Source organism: Candoia aspera, chromosome 2 (assembly GCF_035149785.1).
Source record: "Candoia aspera isolate rCanAsp1 chromosome 2, rCanAsp1.hap2, whole genome shotgun sequence".
NCBI classification, from domain to species: domain Eukaryota; kingdom Metazoa; phylum Chordata; class Lepidosauria; order Squamata; family Boidae; genus Candoia; species Candoia aspera.
This window is the reverse complement of record NC_086154.1, coordinates 134,060,972-134,085,786: the sequence shown is the minus strand read 5'-3', so window position 1 is coordinate 134,085,786 and position 24,815 is coordinate 134,060,972. Positions and strand designations below refer to the sequence as shown.

The following is a 24,815-nucleotide window of genomic DNA, read 5'->3' as shown; positions in this document are numbered from 1 at the left end:
TGGTTCTTAAGCTTACTTAAGTAGATTCCAATTACATCAGTAGTACATTTCACAACTCATTCTTTCCAGTTTCATAATCCCATGTACTTTTTCAATGTGGATGGAAATTTGCCAGTTTGGTTTTCCCTGCTGCCTCATTGTACAGTAGCTCTGAAAGTCCAGTTTTGGCAGAAAGCCTCAACAATCTGCCACCAGACTTTGAACCTTTCCCAATAGCTAAGTCATCCTTGAGCTGGCAAAAAACCATACCTGCATAGGATTTGCTGACCCCTTGCTAATCCCTATTCTGCTTTTGTTTCAAGTCACTGCAATCCCTCAACTTCTCTCCAAAGCAATGTGGGACAATGCTCAGCAAATTAATACACACCTTGAGGCTTCACTTGGGTGGTAGCAGAATAAAAGAGGAAAACATCACTTTAACAGGTACCTGGTATTCAAATGTCGTCGTTGTCGTTGTCGTCGTCGTCATCATCATCATCATCATCATCATCTACTTTGGTCAATGACCAACTCATTTACATTCAGTACTAAAATTAAAATAATCCTGTTGTGCCAATAGTCTAATCTACATACTGTAAGAATAGCTAACATTTTTTAAACTAATTTTCATTAAAGACTTTTTTACAAAGTACAAACAATGCAGATTTAAAGAAAAAAGTAAGTAAAGAAAAAGTGATAAGGAAGTAGGAAAGAAATGGAAAAAGGACAAAAAAGAAAAAAAGAAAAAGATATAAAGGAGTGGCTTCTGATCTTCTTTACAGCAGTTATAAACACACTTGTGTTTTATTCTCTCTCTCTCTAAGCTTACATCATGATTCCCTTCTTTCCATATTCTACTCTTTCTAATCATCAAATCCATATATCACAAGTTTGGGGTTTTTTTTATCTTCACCAACCATTCCTCCATTGTGGGAATTTAAAAGTCTTTCCATCTTTGTGCATATAATAATCTTGCTGCAGTTACCATGTGCAAAAACAATCATCCTTAAGTCAAGAATAGCTAACATTGAAGGTATTTGGGTTAGGATGACTTCAGCCTGACTCACTCATTGGCTGGGAATGAGATGAAGGCAGTGCCAGAGGGACAAAGCAAAAAAAAGTTGCCAGAGAATGTTTGTGCTGTGATTAGGTGCAAGCAGGAAAATGCCCATAGAATACAGCAAAGGTCTTTTTTAAAAAATGCCAGTGATTTTATTTCTCTCTGTCAGAATTGCTTAAGGAGGGGAAGAGGGATGGGTGGATGATTTTCCCACCAGAAAAAATCCACCTATCACTGCACTTTAACATGTGCTGCCAGCCAGCCTTGTATCAAGGCAGAGTAGAGATCAGCTAGAGCGGTATTTCTCAAACTTGGCAACGCTAAGATAAGTGAATTTCAACTCCCAGAATTCCCCAGCCAGCCATGCTGGCTGGGGAATTCCGGGAGTTGAAGTCCAGACATCATAAAGTTGCCAAGGTTGGGGACTGCTGAGCTAGAGTATACAGCAAATCATGCTGGCATTGGGGAGGCTCTGTCACACATAGAAGGAAAGTGCGGCGGTCCTGCGCGTACTCTTCCTTCCGGCTACATTTCTAAAGTCCTCGAATAAACCACGGTTCCTTTTCTATAAATGTGTATCTTTTCTTTTTCTATAAATGTATGTGTATCTAAACATGTTCTTTATTTTACTTATTGCTACCCTACCTATCTGCGTACTTGCTGAAGTAGACAGGGTATAAATGAATAAATAAGCTCTCGTGCAAAATCCACGATAACACTGGAAAAAAGGAAAAGAAGCCACTAGAGGTCGTCAGAGGCCACTTTACACTCAGCAAGCTCCTCCCGTCCGACTTTTCTCTGGAACCACAACTCCCAGAAGCACCAAGACGTCCCGTGACGACAGGCGTCCGCCGTTCGGATTGGCTCTGGAGCGGCAAGGGGTGGTGCCTAATTTCTCCCGCGCTCTCCCGCTCGCTGTGACCATGGCAGGTTTCGATCCCGGCTCCTTGCCTGACTTGCTGCGCCTTTATTACCGCCGCCTCTTCCCCTTCGGCCTTTACGGCCGGTGGCTGCGCTACGGCGACGGTGAGGAAGGGGCGAGGCGCTTCGGGACCCCATGGGAGGGCGTGCGAGGCGGAGGAGGAGCCAAAGGGAAGGTCCGCGGGAAGCTGCTCGACCGCTTGGAGCACGCGAGCCTCTGTGCATGGGCAGAATTCGGCTACTGCTGTGAGATTGGGAGGGAGGAGCTTTAGGGCTCGAGGTTTAGGAAGGCCAAGGGGCATTAATACTCTTTTTGTCATCTTTTATGGTAAGGATGGGGACATGGGCGTTGATGTTGGAGCAGCAGGCTAGTGGGTCTAGGAATGAGGGTGTTTTGCAACAAGTACAGACCAGATTTCTTTACACGGTGGATGAATTCAGTACTGCAAGATATGCTGGTGGCTTTTTCCAAAATACTTAAATTGAGTCATGAAGCAGGAACGAAGTATCCTCCAGATTTGGAGGCACTGTATCTTTTGACTACCAGGTACTGGATGCACACCAGATAGAAAGGCATGCCATTTAAGCTGGATTTTACAGACACTATTTAGGAAGAACATTTAAACGCATATGCTGCAAAAGAAAAATCAAATGTGAGGGGGAAGCAAAGTTGGTCAGCAATTGTAAAGCGTTTTACAAGGGTTTTTGTAACTTTGAAAAGTTGTAAGGCTGGATTGGAAGCAACTCAGAAACAGGAACCCAAACAATCTGGTCTCTCAGCTGAGTTTAAAGTACAGGTATGATCAGTTCTCCTCTACTGTAATACAGCTTTTCCAGTGTGCCTTCTTTATCATTATCAGCCAGCATGTAGAGGAGTACAGAGATGACTTTGGAGAAGATATACGGAGACCATTAACAAAATGTGAGCTCGGTCTGAACAATAAGAAAGCATGAGAAAGAAACTTGCCCCACTGGACTCTTTGGTGTAAGCGCTGTCAGGATTTCAAGGTTCTGTTATTATAGTCTACAGGTATATCAGTAACGTAGAGTTCTAGTATTTCCTGTAGAGTCTGTTTCCTGACTTGGCCAATCTCAAAGGGCTAACCTGGGATAATTAAGATACATAGCATTTTTCAGAGCATTCGCTATGCTTCATATGTATTGGCCTGTATTCTTAAAACAGCCCTCTAAAGAAGGTTTGATGTAGTCAGTCTCATGCTTAGTGACTCACCATCTCATGGATTTGTGGAAGAACTGAGATGTAAGCAAGAACTCTATTATGTTCTACCATGAAACCAAGATGGGAGTGTTTGTTTTCCTTTTGTAGTGTCAAAGAACTATTTTCAGCGACGGGAGTTCTCATTCACACTCCATGATGATATCTATGTGCGGTACCAGTCTTTCAACTCTCCACAGGAATTGGAGAAAGAGATCCAAAACACATGTCCATATAAAATTGACATTGGAGCCGTGTATTCACACAAGGTATGGAATGGAATACTAGTCTGATACAAAACAGTCGTCAGCCTGATGCCTACAAAATCTATTCAGACTATGACTCCCAGAAGTCCCTAGAGCATCCCAGTGTATCTGAAGGGTAGCATTTAAGGAAGGCTGTTGTTGCACAATAGAGTTATTGATGGTCTGTAAAGGATATTTAACACCAACAGACTTTGTCTGTTCCTCAGGTGCTATCAGTACTATTTTGAAACTACCATATATTCTCGCAGATAAGCTAAGAATTTTAGGTGCCAAAATACACCCAAACACTTGGGTTTGGCTTATCCACAGATGTCTTATCCATTATTATATATGGTAGGTTTGTCCCTCAGCTTTTTAAAAGTACCGGTACATACTGTATGTACTCCCAGATAAGCCCATCTGCGGATAAGCAGACCCTCGAATTTTTAACCAAAATTTTGTTATTTATTTATTTATCAAATTTAGTCACCACCCATCTCACTCAGAGAGCAAATACCATGAAAAATGTGCCATCTGTGGATAAGCCAATTGTGAAAATTAAACTTAAGAAAATTTTGAGAGCTGGCTTATCTGCGGATGGCTTTATAATGAGTATACAATATATGGTGTTTCTGACAGATTTCTTTGTTATATTCAAGCATCACATTAAGTCTTGGTGTAGCAATGCTTGTTTAACCAATTCTGGCTTTATTTTTGCTCCACTCTTGTACTTCTTATGGATTATTTTGAGATTTGGATGGATCAAGACAAATCAGAAAATCAAAAACTACCATAATGAGTTCATCACATTAAACCACAGTTGTATTAGTAGCCAGCAATAAACTGTGATTTACTATCCTAAAGTAAGCCATTCAGGAAGCCCATTTGAACATAATGCTAAACCAGAACAAACCACAGAATTAACCTTACAGTTCTTGCCTTTTACTTCCTTTGTTGACGTTACTAATATGTTAAATCTGTGGTGATTAAAAGATGAACGCTGTCCCTGTGTGTTGCCAGAACAGCTGTGTGTGTATAACTTACAAATCTATTAGGACACAGAGAATGCAGGCATTTGATAGTCCCCTAATTAAACTTTTATAATCTTAATACAAGAATTTAGAAAAGGCTTTGCAGCTATCATGTGTAATCTTGCAATATTTATCATTCCTTATGACAATTTATTCCTCTATTTCAGTTGGAGGGAACAGTTTTCTCAAACAACTGCTATCCAATGAGCCAATGGCTCTGAAAAAACCTTGCAGCCATTCCTGAATGCTGCCTATCCAGACCTCAAGCCTTTCCTCTGAGATTTGCTATTTGAGTGGCTAAAAATGACTTGAGAGCATACCAGTGGCCAAGCATTATTTGACAAAAAGTTGCAGAAGCCTGAAGTGTTACGAAGCAGTGACATTTAGATTATAAATTACAGTAAGACGCTATTACTTGAGCTAATTCTAGTTGCTTCTTTGCAGCCTATCCAGCATAACACTGTGCACATGGGTGCTTTTCAAGCCCAGGAGAAAGAACTGGTGTTTGATATAGACCTGACAGATTATGATGATGTTAGGCAATGCTGCAGGTACCTTTGCTTTTTGGAGATAATGATTTGATATTCATTAGCCAGTTTGTAATGGGGAGAGTGTTGTACACAAAGAGTGTGATGTACTGTACTTGGGTCTACAGATCTTTGAAATGGCCCTTCCTAGCAAAGTGTCTATTCCTCTGAGCTACAAGAAGGTTGGTTCTCTGAACAGTAAAGAGTCCTCTGGGCCACAGTCTTGTAAATACTTCTCAAAAGTAGGCCCCACTGCACATAATGGGCCTTATTTTCAAGCAAACCTAAAAGGGATTGATGTATCTGATTCCAAATTTTATGATTTATTTTAATTTTATGATAACACACAGGGAAGATTTCCAGAGGGCAAGATAAAAATGACTGCCTGTATTGCCAGTAGCACCTAGGAATCTCAGATCTTCCCGTTCTGAACAGAGCGTTCTCATCCCCAGCTACGTTTATCCGTGTTTATTTTTAAAATCTCAAGGTAACAATTCTGCCCCACATTGTCCAAGGCAGCTTGAAAATAATGGAAGTATTTGTCTGTAATTCCAAAAAAATCGTAATGCTGTGATTAATTGGAATTTGTGTGAAGACATTCTTTTTCTGCTTTTCTTTTTTTTTTTTAAGCAACATGTTTTAAGCAACATATGCAACCCAAACCAGTGCATGCGTACTTGGAAATAAAGCTCGTTCTAATTAGTGCACTTGTAGGTAAGCGTGCCTAACAGTATAGCATGAATTGCCTAAACTATAACGTGGCACTGCAAATCCCATCCTCAACATGGGCCATACTGACAGGCTGGAGGAGAATTCAAGACTGTACTGTCTGTAATGTTTACATGATCTTGGAAGTTCCCTTTATGACACAACTAGGAATCATCTTATCTTCTTCAGCTCTGCAGAAATCTGCTCCAAGTGCTGGACTCTCATGACAATGGCCATCCACATCATAGACCGAACCCTCGTAGGTAAGTGACTTATAGCCATCTAACCACTATGGTACCAAAGTTAGAGCATGCCTGCCTATGGGAAGCCTAGAAGTATTTCAGAAATTATTTGATTTCTTCAGCTCTCTTGTTTGCTGAAGGTGCTTAGCCTAAGGAAAAAAGAAGATGTGTCTTTGTCTCAAGAAATTCCCATCCTAAAGAGAGAAGATGGGGAAAATTAAATATATCTATGGTAAACATTTTAAACTGTGTTCCATGCTGCAAGTTGACATCAATGGTGAGTCATGGAAACGTCGGAGATTATTGATGGATGCACAGATGCTACGCTCTATAGTTCACTTACTTTGATACAGTCAATTGACTAATCAATAAAGTATACTGGTACTATCGTCCCCTTACGTATTGCAGCAATGGATGACCTGGTCTCCCCCAGACATCCCTCCAAAACATGTTACTGTCCAAGTGCAATTTTTAATATGGTAGGAAAATTATTAACTGCAAGGGGAGTAATCTGATGAACTGTGTTTCTTTAATCTATTGTAAAATTAGATCAAGGTTAATTTATTCCTAGCCTCCCACTCCTTAATCTTGGTCCTGCACAATTTTAGGAGAAACCTATAGAAAGTTACATGCCCATTATATATGAGAAAGGAAGAGTCGCTTCATGTGAGATGGGCGGTGATGAAATTTGAAGTATAAGTAAATAAAATAAGTAAGAATAGGTTTTGGCTCATGGCCATCAGAGTCATCATGAACTGGCATGATGTTCTTGGAGAGTGGCTAATCTGCGTTTCCCTAGGTTGGCACTCTTTGGAACTGTGGGATTTCAGCTTCTGTAGTCATGCTGGCTGGAGAATATTGGAGAAGGCCTAAAATATCTGGAGTGCACCAGGTTGAGTAGGGTTGACCTAATCTATCGCTTTACAATAGGAAAGATGGATGGGTCCATTCCTCTTTAGTTTAGTAGACATGTGCCAAGTAGTCTTCAGTTTGGTGTGTTCCCTGAGTTTTCTTTGCAGTTCTCAGCTGTTGTATCCTTCAGATCATATAATCTTAGCTCCCATCTGAAGGAAAATGCTTCTGCCTGTTTTTGAGTGGTGACTATGTGAAAATGTCAGTGTACATAATTCGCTTGGCAACAATATTTCATTGCCACCTTCTAGGACTATTTTGTCTTCCCAGATTAGTTGCAGGATTTCCTGGTGGCCTCCCATCCAAGTACTAATAAGGTCCAACTCTGCTTAGGTTTTCAGGTTCAGCCAGAGTCAGTTAGGTGCTGCTACCTTTCAGATTTATAAAGAGCTGTGTAGTGTCCTCCCATTGACTCTCCTCACAGGTTTCACAGCAGAGAACAAAGCAGGTATTCTTTTAGATAGCCATATTTAGTGGTCTGGTAATCATCATTAATACTGAGTCTTAATTTTATTTATTCAGGCATTTTTCTACTGCTTCCCATTTTTAAAAAAAATCTTGCAGCAGTTTATAATAAAACTCAGACAATTAAAACAGAAGATAAAATACACAGTAAAATGTTGCAGCAATATACAAAATCAGACAGGCTGTAAATAAATGGTAAGCCGGCTGCTAGCATTTGTGTTCATTTCTGCTATTAGGAATCCAGCATTGTTTTGGGCCAGAGATACAGCCTCGTTGCTGTCGTTGTAAGCCAGCCGCTGTTTTCCTTGACCTGCTCTTATACGCTGCACTAAGCCATGGTTGTAACCATGAATAAGCCATAATTGTCGGGCTATGCAACTCATCCCATCATAAGTCATAGTTTACAAATTCACAGATTGTACTGAACAAAATAGATGTACAGTAAATGTTTATAGCTCTTAAGTTTTGATTGAATTTTTCCTTTGGTAACCTAAATGGTGTGTTTTTTGCTTTTCTTCTGCCCCTGCAGAGGACTTTGGCATTCAGCATAGACTGTGGGTGTACTCAGGGCGCAGAGGGGTCCACTGCTGGGCGTGTGACGATCCCGTCAGGAAGTGGTCTTCGACTCTCCGCTCTGCAGTGGTGGAATATCTCTTCCTGGTCAAGGTGTGACCCTGTAGCCAGGGGGACGTCCTCTTGGCACAGAGCGTGGCTGACCCTGGCAGTGAGATCTGCACTGGGGCGGGGCGGGGCAAAACCTCCCCAGCTCAGAAAGTCAGTTCCCCGGCTCTGAAGTGGCAGGTTTTACCATCTGCACTGTCGATTTCCGACTGGCACCAATTTTTGTCAGTGCAAATAGAGTGGGTGCCAGGAGGCACGGAACAGCAGCCTGGGAGCTACCTGTGGCTTTGGGGCCCAGATTACCCATCCACCATTTACAGAGGGAACTAGGTAGGTTTTCCTTGCTGAAAGGGTAGGGGAATTCATCACCTGTGAGTATAATCTTGGTAACATGCTGTTATATCAGGGTGTGCATCTGGAAAGAGAAAAGACAGCGAGTGGAAATGCCATGGCTTTCCTTACGTTATTTTTAATCCACTGTTCAGCCACAAAGATTCCCAGAGTGGATCGTGGAGCTGCGAAAACCATGCACTTCCTGTCCTCACTCTTTCAAACTGAAAAGAAAGCGCACAAAAAGTGGGAGAGGAGAGAAAACGAGAGAAGAGAATTCTTAAGATAGCAACGTTGCAACATAATTGCCTGCTGCAATAAGGCACGCGTTGGCTGGTGTTCCTATCACAGCTGCTTAGGATGGAAATCATCCAAGGAGAGGTTTTCTGCCTCTTCGGTTGTTCAAAGGGAGAAGCAGAGAATCAGTAAAATGGAGCCAGAAATGACCTCTTGAAATCCTGGGGCGTTGGCAGAACAATAAAAAGTCAATAGAAAATGCGAGAACCTCGAGAAGGGGCGATAAGATTGCGAAGCAGCTGCCTGTGTGAGCGCAGTTGCACAGCTTGGGTGCTTGCTTATACGGCTGTCGTGTAAGCCTTTTTTTCTCCCCCCCCCCTCCAAGACATAGAGAAATAGCACGGAACGTGCTAGGCCAATGTGGTTTGTTTAGTTTTGCCTTAGCACAGTGTGAATCTAGCCAAGTCTAGTTTGGAAACCACTGGTATAGTTCTATACAGGGCAGTGTGTGACTCCGGCCAGTTTATTCAACGAATCAAGGCTTAGCACAATGTATGAACCAGTTCAGTGTGCTCTCCATGTTCAGGAACCAATGTAGGTCTTTCCTGTTTGCTCCCACTCCCTGCATAGGTTGTTTAGATTTCTCAGTGCAAAACACAGTTTGCTTAGCTCTTAGTGCTACCCTTTAAATGAAAGGCAGTTGCGTGCCCTGTCAGGCTGACCAGATGCTCAGGAAGATGAAGCTCCAGTATTTTCAATAATGGGGCGGAGCAGGGCATTCTCAGCACTTGCACAAATCAGAAAGGATGCATTTTAAATATTTCGTCTTCCCTGTCCCTGTTAAAGGTACAGGACTCCAACAGATGCTTCCAGTACTACTCACCCCACCAGCAAATAATTAAGTGCATTGATCATTGTTAATCTGGTGCCTGGGGCTGCCGTTTCTTGATCTTCCTAGGGGGAAGCAATATGAGTCCGTTCAATGTGTTCTCTCTATTCAGGAATCAGTTTCCAAACTAAGGAAATGCTGGCTGGCTGAAGTTTACCCTCAGCTCTTCCTCCAGGCCAGTGTGAAGGTTTTTTAATGTTGATCCTGATGCTGGACTAGGTTGGTGGTGCCAGGAGGGGCAACTGAAATGTTGGGAAGAGAGGCAAGTGAGGCAGAAGATTCAGCACGGTGTCCCAATTCTGTGACATGCGTAGCCAGAAGAGCCGTTGAGAGTCTCACCTCCAAAGGAGAGGAAGGCAGGCATAAACAGGCTCTAACCTTGCTCCTCCAACATTTCTAGGGTGGTGAAGGAACCATCAAGAAGGTGACCCTTTCGGATAACCACGTTCACCCTTTCATCAGGTCAGTTAACGTAACGTTTGGGTTTGCGTCGTGTGCAAGTGCTATGAAGTGGAACTTTGTGCCTTCCAGCTTCCAATTAAAAGCTATTTAACGACACTAGGAGTGGGGAGCCACAAGCCTTCCAGATGTGGGTGAATTACAACTTCCTCTGTTGGGGCAATGATACCTGGTATTGTTCAAGAATGCTGAGAGGCTGTTGATGCCCCACTCCAGGCTGAAGCAGTTTTGAACTGAACCGAGAGTCACTAAGGGATAAGGAAGTGTGGCCTAAGCAGGAGCTTAGTCTTGTTTGGAGTCCAGTGGCATCAAACCGAATAAATAAATAGAAAGAAAGAAAGAACTGCATTGTGGCTGCATGAAGAAGGACAGGCGCGATTCTTGATGTGGCTAAAGAACAGACCACCTACTGCGGCGGTCTGTTTTCCGACTCAGCTTCTGCTTTCTAGAGGAAGCACTGACAAAGCTTAGGGTAGATTCTGAAGTCTTTAACCACAGGAAAGTTTGTTGGCTATTCCTAGTAACCAAAAAGGGTGACTGACTTAATGCTGTCCTGATGATAACCCTGATTTGAATGAGCAGGTCGATACAGGTCTCCAGGCAAGGATATGAATGTGCTGGTTAAAATCTTCTAATTTTCCCAGTGCTGAGATGAAGAAACTAGCCCTTCCCCTTAGACTTACATTTTGGATTTTCAGATCATATGTACTGTTTAGCACTACTTACGTCACTTCATTGCATATGCACGCAGGCCCTGAAAGAAGTGCTTAGCATACTGGCAAAATCTGCAGAAGGAAGTCTTGCTCTTTCCATGCCTTCTCGCCCTCATATCTGAAGGCCGTTTTGCTGTAGAGAGGCCATGCTACTCTGTAGACCCTGAAATGCTATAAAGTCTCCAGTTTCAAGCAGGAGCAGACTAAACGCTAATGAGGGGATTTCAGCGGAAGCTGTTTTGTTTTTCTCTGCATGAGAAAGTTGCATCTGCCTGAAGTTCCCTCTCTTACAAAGTCTTAAAACATTCAGGAGCCATTTGCCTCTTTGATGGTCTCCTCTCTTCTTTTTCAGAGCCTCATTGGATGTGGTGACACGTTACTTCAAGGAATATGCTCTCGTTGGTCAGGACATACTGGGGGATAAAGACAAGTGTGAAAAAGTGTTAGCTTTGATTCCAGAGGATATCTTTTTGGGACAGTGAAAGACCTAAGGAGTACAGGTTGTAGAAAAATAGGCAAACAGCAGTTTTGTATGACCATCTGGCCGCACTACCCGTAAACAGTCAAGACAATGGGTAAAACGTAACCCAGATATCTACAGACCAGCATCTGGGTTGCTGCAGTAACCAGGAAGTAGAATGATTTCTAACAGAGTGTAATAAACCCCCACTTCCTCAAAAAATCCTCATCAACACAGAACCCATTAACTATTAATCCCTGGCCAAGGCTTCTTTCCGGCAGGCCAGGCAGGACAAAGCAAGCTTCTTGGGCTGCTACTTCTCCTCCTCCTCCTCCCCCTCCCCCAAATAGATAATGCCAGGTTGGTTGTGACATCATTTCTGAGAGGCAGCAGGGAAGGTTAAGATGGAAGGAGGATGCATAGTGAGAACTCATCAGTGCTTGAAAAGAGGATAGACAAAGGTTCAGTTGCAATAGGTCGGGAAACCTGTTACCTTCCATATGACGAACTACAACTCCCAGCAGCCGCAAGCTGGCATAGCCAGTGGTGAGAGATGCTGGGAATTGTATTTTGGCGACGACTGGGGGACTGATGGTTCCCTACCCGTGTCCTAGAAGGAATCAGCTCCTAAGATAACCTTTTCCCAAATTATTTGTGGCAGTAGAACAGAATGTTCAAATAGAAAGGGTCAGGAATAATCAGGCCTGTCCTTTTCCTGCTGGTTGAATTTTCTTCCTGAAGAGAGTTTTTCCAGGGGGGCTGCTCCAAAATGAGACATACCCACTTGCACAGGAAATAGCACAGTCTGTTCTGCCACCTCAGCACTCTGCCTTATTCTTCCCATCTTGTTCTTCAGTAACACAAGTAGAGAAGGTTTCTGTACAGTTTAAAGCATCAGTTCAAAGGGGAGGTAACTGCAAGGAAGTCCCATGGAAATGGGCATGAGGATCCAGATGCATCATGAGACCTGTTTAAGCACGACCTTTGTCTGTTTAGCCAAAAACTCAAGGATCAGTGAGCAGCCCATCCTCTTAAAGTGAAGAAATAATCTCCACACTTACAGCGTGGTGGTCTGCAGTGAGGAATCTTACTGCACTTGCAGGCAGGTTCTGCTTAGGTGGAAGTATTTGCACGTCCGCTAGAGGGGTGTTGGAACGAGCATGTCACGGTCATATCCGAAGGACACCTGACATGCATCGTCTTGTCCTGATAACTGACCAATTAGAGAAAACCAATTGGCTTCTGAAGTGGGCACATCTGACCTACCTAAAGCACGGAAGACTTACGTGTGGGTCTTTTTGAAAGAAGGCAGAGCTGTTCCTCTGGGGGAGGGCACACATTAGCTATTTTGCTTCAGAGCCTAACCTTGAAAGTCCTTAGCAATTCTGCCACCAGATCGAGATTTTCTTCGGATGGAATTCTGTAAAAAGACCAATTCAGTACAGCGCTGGGAAGTTCTGCAAAAAAAGGTGAGGAAAACAGTATATACTTAATTGACAGTGGGGGTAGAGCTTTGTTAATAGGTGAAACTCCAACTTTAGTTGTAGTGCTGAAAAGGCCAGTAACTCAAGACCAGGGAATGCTTTGCTATTAAACCGTGGTGCTTCTGCCTTGTGAAGGTGCCCTGGATTTTGGGTGCAGACTTTTTGAGTCAAGGGGCACATGTGGGCCTTTGGAAACCAATAAGTGAAGATAAAATGAGAGTAGGTAAAACAAAGTTGGCATATTCAGAAGAAAAACTTACATTTTCTGTTTTTGGAATGCTGATTCTCCCTTCCTACTCCACTCTCTTCTACCATAAAACTGCTAAGTTTATTTGTAGTTTATTGAAAATGGGGCACCTGAAGAGGGAGCTGCAGTTATTCAGAAAGCCTTTTGGCTGCTGAATTACAAAAGGTGATTGGAGAAGAGTCATTGGGAGTCGGGCAGTATATAAATTTAATAAATGATGATGATGTATAAATAGGTAAAATTATTATTATATGTCCTAGTACAGGAAGTTGTTGCTTGGTATGCAAAACACAAAAGGTTCAGTCTGCAGGGTCTCCAGGCAGATGAGACGAGAAAGACTCAGACTTGAGTTCCTAGAAAGGCAGCAAGCTGGTTTGCCTGGGCATTACTGAGTTAGCTAGACCAGGCGGTGTCTTGATCTAGGGCAGTTTCCTCTGCATTAACCCCTTTCTCTCTCTCTCATTCTGAAGAAAATGGTCCACACTGAAAGGGAGATTATGCTGCAGTACTGCTTTCCCCGCCTGGATATGAATGTTAGCAAAGGCATCAATCATTTGTTGAAGAGTCCTTTTAGCGTCCACCCAAAGACAGGTCAGTTGCTGATCCATTCTCCTGCGTATTTCCTTTCGATGGGAATCCAGTAGGGGCATATAATGACAGGGAATGTTGAAGCTGGATGTGGATATTCAGGGAATTAATTTTGCCCATGAAGATCACTGCTTGATACGGAGCCTCTTGTTTTGTTTTGTTTTTAATAAATGTTATTGAAAGTTTTAGAGAGAACATAAAAACTAACACAAACTAATACAGAATAAAGAAACCAAAGAAAAAGACAAAAGTGCAAAAAGAGAAGATAAATAGAAAAAGCTTCTGATTTCCTATGTAGCAAATATAAGTGTGATTTCAAAGTTATCTCTTACATTATGATTACAAAAAAAGCTCACTTTTTTCTATTGTCTTTTTTTTTCCTAATCAAGTCATCCATAAGTCATAAGTGCATTTTTTTCTATTTCATGCAAAAAGTCTGTTAAGGGGTTTCCAGTTAGCCATAAATGTAGATACTGTCTTTTCTCTAATCAAAAAGTCAATTTAGCCATCTCTGCAAGTTCTCTCTCAGCCTGGCTTACTTTTAGGCTTATTGGAAGATAAAATAAGGTAATGCTATCTATGCAATCCTGAGCACAGAAAACAGGGAGGATTTAAGCATCATTAGTAGCAATATATTGCTTTGTCCAACGTACCGGTTATTCCTTCTGCTACTTCTGAAATGTTCATTTCCCTGTTTGTGTTTTCAGTCATGAGCAGTTGGAAGAAATAATGCTGAAATAATCAAATGTGGTTTGATACCTAAAAGTGCCATTTTGTGGAAAAATTGTCTATGGTCCTGCATATATGATAAGATATAATGATAACTATAGAATGGGCAAGCTGTCTGTGTGGGGGTTCATGAGTTTTAATAAATATAAAACAATACTTTAAAGTGAGAATCCTATTAGGCATTTAGTAAGTCCTAATATTAGCATGTCATCTTAGGAAGAGCAGTCAGAATCCATGGGCTTAAGCACGTTTTGGCTCTTTGATGTTAAGAGGCTAGATCTTGGAGCTGCTGTTTTGAGTTTCCCAAAATGCTCTGGAGTGATGCTTTAGCTTGTGCTTTGGGTATAGTACAATATTAAAATATCACCTCCAACCATCCTTCAAGTACAGCTGCTACCAATGTCTCCATATGCCTGATAGTTCAATTATTTGTCTGGATGAGGAGACAGATTTATTCATGATAAGGAACAGAGCTGGAATTCTTAGTGGAGCAATAGAGTTACAGAGCAATCTTACTGCTAGCCACTTATTAAGTTTTGTTAACTTGTACCACCAAAAGCAGAAAATAAGGCAGATTTTCCGATCTCCCCATCTCATTCCCCTCATTTCTAGGTCTGGCCTTTTAAGTATATTCCCTCCCATTGACCAAGCCAAAGTGGAATGTTTTTCACCTTTCTGGGAGCATTTTGGAGAAACCAGGGGATTTTGGTTTGGGTAGTTTTAAGCTTCACATGTCCTTGAAATCCTTTTTTATAAGCAAGTGGTACTGTGACACTACCGGAAAAAGCTCCAAAGGCCAAGATTGCTCTCTTAATTACTAGGTTCTAAATTGATTGAAAAGATGGATTAATAGGCAGGGAATCTTCAGTGAAAGACAGAGATCAAAGGTCATGTGTTTTTTTTAAATTTGATACTATTACATTTTCCAATTATAACTAATTCTAATGCTGTCTCCAACACGGAAGACTCGACGAGTCATCTTCTTGTATTAATAGGAAAGGGTTGTGGAGTCCTGCCTTCTCCCCACTGATGCCCAGGGTTTACTTTGAATACCTGTGGCAGGAAAATAGAGACATTTAGACACCAAGGATACTGAAAGTATGGCCAGCTTTCCAAGTTCTAGAGAAGTTTCCATGTGGAGATTTGACCAGTCCATGGAACTGTTCAGAAACAGTCCCTTGCTGCAGGCTTTTTTGCTTCCCACCAGTAGCCTTTAAGGGGAGCTGTAGTGATGCTGCTTTTGTCCTCTTTCAGGACGCATTTCAGTTCCAATTGACCTGAAGAAATTGGATGACTTCGATCCATTTGCTGTTCCCACTGTAAGGTATGGGTCATCTCACTGGGGGCAATAACAAATTTGCATCTAGAAGATGTAGGAATTGTATAGTGCCTAGGTTCACACATCACACATTAAGCTATGGTTTCCTTATCCACAGTTTGTTGAATAATCAGTTGGCTGGATTAAACCATACCTCTGGTTTACACATCACAGTGGCTAAGTTTGCTCAGTGGTTCAAGCAACATAAAACCCAGCACAGTATCACTTATTGTGATAGGTGTGCCCAGCCAGTCTCTTCAAACACAAATCAAGAACAGTCTGATCACCTCTACTGCAGAAATTGTCAATTCACTGGACCCAAACTCAGAATGAAATAATCATGATCAATTCAGGCTGGCCAAATTCTGTGGGATTTCCAGTGTTTTTGCTCTATTCCTTAGCCACCTCTGTCATGAGCTGGATATGATTGGGAAAGGTGAAGGGAATGGAAAGGAAACTGAAGGCCCGCAGGAAAGCTCTCGTAAAAGCAGAGGTGAGTACTGTAGTGGAAGACAGCCAGACAAATCTTCAGCCAACTGCAGTCCTGTTCTGTTGTCACTGGGGACAATGATGCATGGGTACACATGGGGAGGAACAGGTCGAGATGCTGCATTGGTCCCACTAAATTCTGCAGTTGTACCTCATTTGTCTTATTTTACACCGCTGTATAAAATAAATCATAGACCCTGCAAAATTGCAGTCTGGAGATGCTTTTAGTGCAGAGCTTTTTGAAGCAAACTGCAGCACTTACTAAATTTATTTTCAGATTGCCAAGGGCTCCAATCAGCAAATTATTGATAATACCGTATGTCATTGGAACTGTGATTTTTAGATGGTTTTCCCCTCTGCATAAGGAGCAAATAAAGCCAAGCTTTTTAAGTGCATCAAGCCTACTTGGGTTTTAACGCACTTCCTTTCTCCTGCCCCAAGCTGGTAGAACATCATGCTGTCATTATTTGGTGATTAGCGGCTGAGTATCAGCAGTGCAGTTTCACTGCAAAAAAAGAAGAGCAGGAGGTCCAGGGGCACCCACCCTTGATTCGGTATAAGGAATACCATGGTCGGTTTCCTCTCCTGTGTATCCAGATGTTGGATTGAAGGGGAAGCAAGCATTCCTTGTGTGAAGAAAAGAAGTTTGCTTTTCTGGGAAGAGTAAAGGGTAGACATTTGATGAAGGGAATCCCACTTGTTTTTCTTGTAGAAACAACTCATAAGTTGTTTCTACAAAAAAATCAGGGATTTTTTTCAGGTTAACAGAAGTAAGGATGACTGTAATTCTCAGACAGATGCAAAGGCTTATCACCTCGCCATTTCCAGTCTCTTTATTTTGTGAACTCTTTGAGGGGCATGGTAATAAGGCAGTATAAAAATGAAATAGTAATAGTAATAAGCAGCATAGCAAGGCAGATGGTTTCTTGAGATGGAACAGAGATCAGATTTCTGGAATGTTTACAAATAGAAAAATGCAACAGGCACACAATCAGGATTAAAGCCTGCACACCCGAGGGGTCAAACCAGGTACGCATAAAGTATCTGATCTGGGAATGAGGTTAATCTTTTTACACTGAATGGAGCAAGCAGAGCCATCCATTGGTCTGCTTAAATAGATGAGGTTTAAAAGAATTGAAAATAAAATAAGGTGAGTCTTTTGTCTCCCCCCTTTTTTTAAAAAAGTAGATTATAAGAAAACCAGTCTCGCTCCGTACGTGAAAGTCTTTGAACAGTTCGTGGAAGAAATGGAGAAATCTTACAAAGGACAACGTCTGAAAGGTAACGGTAAGGGCTTGCTTGAGTCAGAAGGATGTTAACTCCCCCCCCCCTCCAGATGGTTTCAGTAGCATCAGGGTTGTGATAGGGATATATAAATTGACACAGTAAGTAAATAAACTGCTTTTCTCTTCATTATTAGCTATTGCTAATGGAGAGATAGGCTGCATTCACACATTGCAATAAGTATGAAGTAGCTTTTTTGAACTCGGCATTGTACTTTGTAAACGGTATGATGTGGGAATCCAGCAACTGTGGCTTCTGTAATGAAACTTGGTTAAGCAGTCTAGGACTTACTTCAAGGTGTGAACTGGGTAGCTGTGTAGCAATGTCAGGAAACACTGGATTATGTATTACAGAGCAAGAATGGTACCTTGAGGTTATTTGGGGTAGAAACTCATAGCTTGTGTATGCAAGACATGCTGAATCACAAATAGTCAACTTTGTAGCTGTGTGGGTTGTGTAAATCATATGATCAGTTTATGGTTCAGTGTTATGTTAGCTCAGAACATTTGGATAATTAAATAAATCAAGAGAGGGCAGCTGTATAATCTCAGGAAAGGGTGGATCTGCTTTAAAGAGTTGCAAACTGGTGCTATATTTCCAACCCTGCACACACTAAAGCACATTTTTGGAATTTAATCCAAAGCATTGTACAGTCATTGTGTATATATTTTGGCTTCAAGTGACAAGCACTTACACCCAGGGCCTAAATACACTCTGGTTGCCACTTATTGCCTATTGTGAGGAAATTGTAGACATCTTCAAATCATTTGTGTTTTCAAGTTTAAAGAAAAGTCTTTTGCAGAACATTCCTCCCCTCCCCCACTGCCTTCCATATTAACGACCATCTGAAACAGCCTTTCTAGATATGTTGGACTATAACTCCCATCAGCAGCCACTTGTATTTCCATACAGGAAAGGAATTGTAGTTAACACATCTGCAGATTGGGGATGCCTGATATAATCTGTTGTACAACATATGAAGTATCTTCACAGTACATCTTAAAAGTGCTTAAAATTGATTTTCCTTTTTTTTTTTTTTTAAAGACATACAGATGGATTTCTGAAGTTTTGAAGACATGATGCATTGTCACAGTGCAATTTCATGTGGCCATATAATTGAGTTGAACTGCAGCAGAACTTTTTTGACTGCTTTGCTAGATTTGTGCACAAAGCAGCCATTTACAAACACAGTCAAAACTGGCTTTCCTTGCTGAAGAAGAGGTGATAAAAGAGTAATGGCCATTCAGATACCAACAATTGAGCACAACATACAATAAATATTTGATTTTGCATAACACAGGAGTGAAATCAGTGGGATACATATTTGTCAGACAGGAGACAAGAAGGGTTTATATTGCATATTACGTTAACGTACACGTGTATGCTTTATTTGACATGAAGTTCCAAAGAAATAACAGGTAGCTTTGACTAGTGCCTATGGTTTTTAAGGATTACAGGTAGTCCTCAACTTACAGCAGTTTCCGTCACTAAGGGGTCATAAAGTGCGACCCCTGCAGTCCTGGTTGCCAGTTGCCCCAGCAATCCCTGCAGTCCCGCTTGTTGTCATTAACTGAATCCCATGGTCACTAGGCAAGGCAACTTCCTGCCGGCTTCCCAAGTTGCAAGTCCCAGGCTGGCAGGCAGGTAAGTGGCTGCTGCCAGGTGGGGGGGGGGAAGGGAGCGAGTGGGTGCACATGGATGCGCAAGAGGCATGATGCGGGTTGGGGAGGGTGCATGGGGATGTGCAAGAGATATGGGTCGGGGAGGGTGCACGAGGAGATGCAGCAAGCGTTGGGGAGGGGGTGCACGAGGTGCAAGCGCAGAGGGGCTGGAGGAGGGTGTGCAGGTGGGGGAGACTTACCCCAGAGACTTATGGCCTTCCCTGCTGGCTTCCCCACTGACTTTCTGGCAGGGAAGGTTGCAAATGGTGGTCATGGGGAGCTGCAACCGGTTGTAAGTGCGAACCGGTTGCCAAGCACCCAGATCACGATCGCATTAACATGGGGTGCTGGGACAGCTGGAACTCCAAGGACTGGTCATAACCACCATTTGTTCAGTGCCATCGTACCGTTGAACGGTCACTGAACAAATGGTCATAGATTGAGGACTACCTATAGACCTTGATTTTTACCATCCAGTACCTTACTGAAAATAGGGACGCGGTGGCGCTGTGGGTTAAACTGCTGAGCTGGCCAATCAGAAGGTCAGTGGTTCGAATCCGCGTGACGGGGTGAGCTCCCGCTGCTAGTCCCAGCTCCTGCCAACCTAGCAGTTCAAAAACATGCAAATGTGAGTAGATTAATAGGTACTGCTTTGGCGGGCAGATAACGGCGTTCTGTTTAGTCATGCCAGCCACATGACCACGGAAGTGTCTACGGAGAAACGCTGGCTCTTCGGCTTTGAAATGATGAGTACCGCCCCCTAGAGTCGGACACGACTGGACTTAATGTCAAGGGAAACCTTTACCTTTACTACCTTACTGAAAAGCTAAAGCAGCCCACTTTTAGATGGGTTTTACCTCTTTGCTGTGTGGCTTTCACTTTTTCAAAGTAAAACTGTCAGGGATTTCTAAAACCAAAACATACAAGTATTGCAAGCTATGGCTTTCAGGTGATACCATCCTTGTTGTAATTGGTTGAGTGAGTCTGTTACCTTTTACCTGGTTATTGAATAGCTTTTAAGCTGAATGTGATGTTATGTGGCAATTAAGATGAAATGATACTCAAATGCAGTTACTAATAAGGAAAAAATTAAATTTGGACATTCTGTCCTGTAATTCCAGTGATTATCATAAAGCAGGAGGAGGACCGATAAGCCTCTGGGAGAACTCAGGAAACTGTTGAGAAGGATGCATTGCATGCATATATACTGTATGAAACCCACCTATGCAGGATTCTTTACACATAAAGTCAGATGTAATTTTATTCATTGACAGTTTTTATATATACTATACTCCAGAAGGGGGGAAAAAAACTGGAGGTTCACAGTAAAAACTAAACACTGTCTTTAAAAAATTATATCCACATGCCCACAAACACAGAGGCAGTCTTTGCTGGGATGGCACATAACCATGGTATAGTATAAAACCTGTCCATGGTTTAAAATCAAGTACAATACAAGAGTAGAATGCAGTCCGCTAATTAAATAGACAAAACTTGGTCTTTTCAGCTCCATTTTACTGCCAATAAAGCAACCCTCCCTAACCTCTAGCGCAGCTTGTCCTTTAGCTTTGTAATCCGCTAGCCAGATGAGAATTGGCCTGACGCCCTGAAGTGTTCCCTTCTCTGCTAGAGACGGCTGCTGTAAAAGGTGGTTCTCTAAATGTCTGTAAAAACTATGTCCTGTCCCTGCTGCATTCTTACATTAATTTCCTTTTCTTTCACTTTAATTCATTTTGTTTCGTCGGCTTTGTTTTCTTTTATATTTAAGCAGCAACAGTCTTTAAAATTTATAAAAATAAAATGTTTCATTAAAAAATGAAAGTTTTGAAAAATGATGAGCTGGCTTAACCCTTACATACCCATAGGAGTTGCTTGTAGATTATACAACAGTCTGAAGCATGTACCTGGAAGGGATCTAGTTGACCAACAATTTCTTGCCTGATTGCCTCAGCTGTGTGTAGTTGGGGCTTTGGGGCAATAAGCATTAGATACAAGGCCTGTGCAGATTCTTCGGACACCACCATGCAAAGCAGCCACAGCCACTGAAAGGTTCAGCTTGTGTATCTGCACATAGAGAACACTGTCCGCTAGGATAGTTGGCCAAAGCAGCTGCTTCACCAGCTATCCCAATGGAAACATCTGTGTGTGCACAGAAGACCTCAGGATGACCATGAAGCAGCCACACTAAGCCTTTGAACAGCTGCACTGCTTTGTGTGATGATATAGGGAGGTGCTCCCCTCACAAGCCAAGTGCCTTAGTTCCCAGTGGTCCCACCATATTTAGGCATTAGCCATGCCTGCTTAATATTCTGGGAGTTACAGTCCCCAACACACCTAGGGGACAGCAAGTTGGGGAAATAATGCTTGTATTTTCACTGTGGTTTAGAACACAACAAAAACATCCTATTTTGGAAGAATGGAAGAGCAGTACATTATCCATAGGTGTAGGACACTCAAGATTATGGAAGCTATTTGTCAGACTCAACGATCAAAAGATCGCTCAATCATCTGATCGTGTTCATCTGCCATGATTGAGTCAACGCATGTCGAGCCAGGAGATGGGAGGGGGGACTTGCAAGGAGTGCAAATCCAAGTTGTTTGGACTAAGCGGGGAGAGCCAAGGTCCTATCTTCAGAGATGTCTGCAGCTGGCATGGCTGACCATTGAGAGAAGGATGAGAAGGTTTATGAGGGGGGAGTACCGGGTACTGGAATATTTTAATGAACGGCTTTTGGCACACTTTCTTTCAATCAGCTTTTTCCTTGTTCTGTACACTGGTTCTCAATAAATCTGAATTCTGCATTTTTCAATTGTGCATGAGTCAGGTTATATTTTGGGACTAATGGTGTCAGTTCTTACACTACTATTGATATGTGCCATGGTTAGCACACATGGAAAAGTTTCACACAGAGTAATGTGTAAAACAGGGATAGGTCATGCCATGCCAGCCTATTGAAAAGGGTCTTACTTGCAACTTAATCCTATGCATGTTTACTTGGAATTAATTCCCACTGAGTTCAAGAATACAACACTTACAGCACACGTTATCTATATCATTACTCTTGATAGGACTTGTGTCCTATCAAGTCCAATACAGGTCTCCATTGATTCAAAGAACTTGTTATATTGTGTGTTTTGGACTAAAAAAAAAATTAAGGGGCGGGTCAAAATACAGGTTTCAGACTGTAGGCTTACATTAAATTGTTTTTAAATGTCTGGGAACTAAATTAGACAATTAAGGTAATTGTATGATTTTAACAGTCTTGTTCACGTGTAAAGCAAAAAAAGGACATCTTCCACCAATATTGCCCCATCTATCTTACATCTTTAACTTTTTCTTTTTCTACCCACTTTGCTGCTAGACCTGGAGTTAAAAGCAGCAGCAAGATAAAATATATCAGAGGCCAAAATTTAAAACCTCTTGCCCACTATTTCCTCCATATTGCTGTTTGATCTCTACATACAATCTTGTCGGCTGTAACACTTCCAATCTAGATCTCACACACATCCCCTTACTCCAAGGTTGTGTTTAAAACAAAAGCTTTTAAAGGGGGGGGTGAGAATTTGTGAGATCAAGTGACTGAGGCGGACGGCTCACACACAAAAGTCTCTAATAAAGTAATGCAAACACATTTCTTTAGTATCAGGAGAGCCAACATGGCAGCATCCCCTAGCCCCTCCTGTACAGTTCTCCCGGGTGCCAAATTTCGCTTAAGGTGCAGCAGGGCCCACTTTAGGGCTCTCCCACTTAGATCCCTGAGGCTGGTTCGGTCGTAACTGAAACAAGCCTTTCCGCCCTGAAATTGATAGCAACTCTTGCTGAAGTCTTACGGCTGTACTTCAAGCGTAGGGGAGCGATGTATTACGTCTTCCCGCTTTTTTTTCCTATCCTCTCAGCCGCATTGTAAAATAAATTAGGATTTTCTCCGCCGATCCAGCTACTATCCCTGCCGATCTTCTCGAGCTAAGCACATCTTCTAGACGCCCTAGCCCAGCTTCCGCCAACTAGGACGCCACCAGAGATGGTGAGCTACAACTTTTCATCATTCCCAGCCAGAACAAGGGACAGCCTCAATCTTGGAAATTGATTGGTTGATTATGTGCCATCAAGTCGTTTTCGACTCCTAACAACCACCTAGATTTTCTCCACAACGATCTATCCCTAACCTCGTCTTTCAAGCCTCCCAACGGTGCACTCATCACCGCTGTAACTGACCATGTTCGAAATACCACACAATAAAGCAAATATTAAGAACCATCTATTCGTAAAGAAATTCACTAAAGGCATTCGTCTTTATTTTTCCTACTGTCGATGACTGAGGTTTTTTTTCCTCCCTCGGTGGGTCAGGAAACCCCTACCAACCTTTGCATGCCGCATCCAAAGTTTTAAGAAGCAACCTTCTAAAGAATCAGGAAGCACTCCCTAAGCAGCACGTGGTGGAAAAGCACCTTAGAAACCGGAAGCTGTTCTGACGCATACCGGAAGTCAGCTTCTTTTCACCTCTCTGTCTTTTTCTTCCGCCATCTTGCGCCCGAATGATCTTGTACAGTAAGTTTCATCGTTTCTATCCGCCGGCATCTGCCACTGATCGCTTTGTAGCCCGGCTGGCGGAAAGCCGCCCAAGTGGGAAAAGCTGGAGTCGCTCAAGGGGATGCGCCGCTGGCGGTGGGGCGACCTGGGACGGTTAGATTCAGCGGGGGCTGCCAATAGGCCGCTTGGGCCATTTGCTCTGGGTTATGCGGCGTCAGGGCGGCCTTGGAAAGTCTTCGGTTCAAGAGGAGAGGATCACTGGAGTTTGGGGACGGAAGATGATGTTCGGTAATGAACGCACAGGGAGAAGGACGTCGCTTAGGAGGAGGACTCCGCTGTTCCGTAGTAAGGCAGGAGGTCTCCTCAGAAACAGGAGACCTGATGTATTTGGATTGGCCCTTGTGTTTTGTTAATCGTGGTAGGTGGCTGGACGATCTCGGCTAAACGTTCCCTCGTTTTCCCTGGATACTGTGATATAAGGAAATGAAGGGGCTGTGGTCAGGTATTATTAATATTATTGTTGTTTATTCGTTTAGTCGCTTCCGACTCTTCGTGACTTCATGGACCAGCCCACGCCAGAGCTTCCTAATTATAATTAATATTATTATGTGCCATCAAGTCGGGGTCGACTCCATGTGGTCACGTACAGCAACAGGATTTGGCAGGAGGGTGAAATCCTTGCTCCCCGCACATACAAACGTTGTTCTTGGAAGAATCTTCCGTAAAATCAAGGCACTGAGCAAAGATTAATAATAAAACTTTCAAGACGATAAGTGGAATAGCGATGGTGGTAGTGTCAGCAGACAGGCATAATATATTTAGTGGAAGGAAGAGTGCTGAAGTCTGTCCCTTCATTCGGTTCATGCCTCTAATGAAGCGACACGTGAAGGGATGTTGGCTTTGTCAAAGGTATACGGAAGGTCCACATTGATGGAGGTGTGATAAAATATAAACAAGCTTTGCTAAATCAGAACCAAGTGTTATTAGGTAAGGGTAGAAGTATTGCCTGGGTAGTGTGACTGTAACAGATCAAGACTTTAGTAAAGTATTCTGCAATGTTAAAGTAGACCAATATAGGAAAAAAACACCTGTCTTACTTTTTTTTCCCGTCTTCTGTCAGGAATGCCTGGAGAAGCCACAGAAACAGTCCCAGCAACAGAACAGGAGCTGCCCCAGCCTCAGGCTGAGACAGGTTAGTGTTTTGGGTGATTTATATACTTTTAGAATACATCAGCATGGAAACCCATGGAAGTCTTCTCTGGAGGGAGTTCCATACTGTCTGCCATGAGTTTGCCCAGTAGCCTTAAGGAAATCATCATCTGTTATCTTCATCCCCCTATCTGTAGTATCGGTATTAAAAATACGGATCTACCTTGTAGGGCTGTTGTATGGTTAAATAAGAATTTACAGGAAACAATCTGGGATTTTAGGAATGACTATAAATGTTTTGGGAATAAAATACAATGTTT

General features: G+C 42.5%; 2 protein-coding genes across 11 annotated transcripts in view; both read left to right on the top strand.

Annotated features, from left to right (window-relative positions):
• The window catches only part of NACA (nascent polypeptide associated complex subunit alpha), a 94,196-nt gene that overhangs the window by 47,812 nt on the left and 21,569 nt on the right, over positions 1–24,815 (top strand). For 7 of the 10 annotated variants that reach the window (XM_063293733.1, XM_063293732.1, XM_063293728.1 and 4 more), the window contains exons 1-2: positions 23,297–23,364; positions 24,467–24,538. In XM_063293733.1, the coding sequence (XP_063149803.1) occupies positions 23,352–23,364; positions 24,467–24,538 (85 nt within the window). In that variant the 5' untranslated portion in view covers positions 23,297–23,351. Of the gene's footprint in view, positions 1–23,296; positions 23,365–24,466; positions 24,539–24,815 lie in introns of those variants that run through there. The other 3 variants (XM_063293734.1, XM_063293730.1, XM_063293726.1) reach the window with 1 other exon arrangement.
• On the top strand, positions 1,891–17,190 carry PRIM1 (DNA primase subunit 1). Its single transcript, XM_063293738.1, has 12 exons — positions 1,891–2,065; positions 3,288–3,445; positions 4,897–5,003; positions 5,877–5,950; positions 7,836–7,972; positions 9,784–9,845; positions 10,908–11,017; positions 12,408–12,484; positions 13,217–13,337; positions 15,318–15,387; positions 15,783–15,874; positions 17,059–17,190. Exons 1-12 carry the CDS (start codon positions 1,963–1,965, stop codon positions 17,187–17,189), a joined length of 1,242 nt encoding a protein of 413 aa, XP_063149808.1. The 5' UTR covers positions 1,891–1,962; the 3' UTR covers position 17,190.

Coding starts and splice junctions, on each gene's coding strand:
- PRIM1 (XM_063293738.1), top strand. CDS start 1,963: ATGGCAGGTTTCGATCCCGGCTCCTTGCCTGACTTGCTGCGCCTTTAT. Junction 2,066..3,287: donor GTGGCTGCGCTACGGCGACG/GTGAGGAAGGGG, acceptor TTCCTTTTGTAG/TGTCAAAGAACTATTTTCAG. Junction 3,446..4,896: donor GAGCCGTGTATTCACACAAG/GTATGGAATGGA, acceptor GCTTCTTTGCAG/CCTATCCAGCATAACACTGT.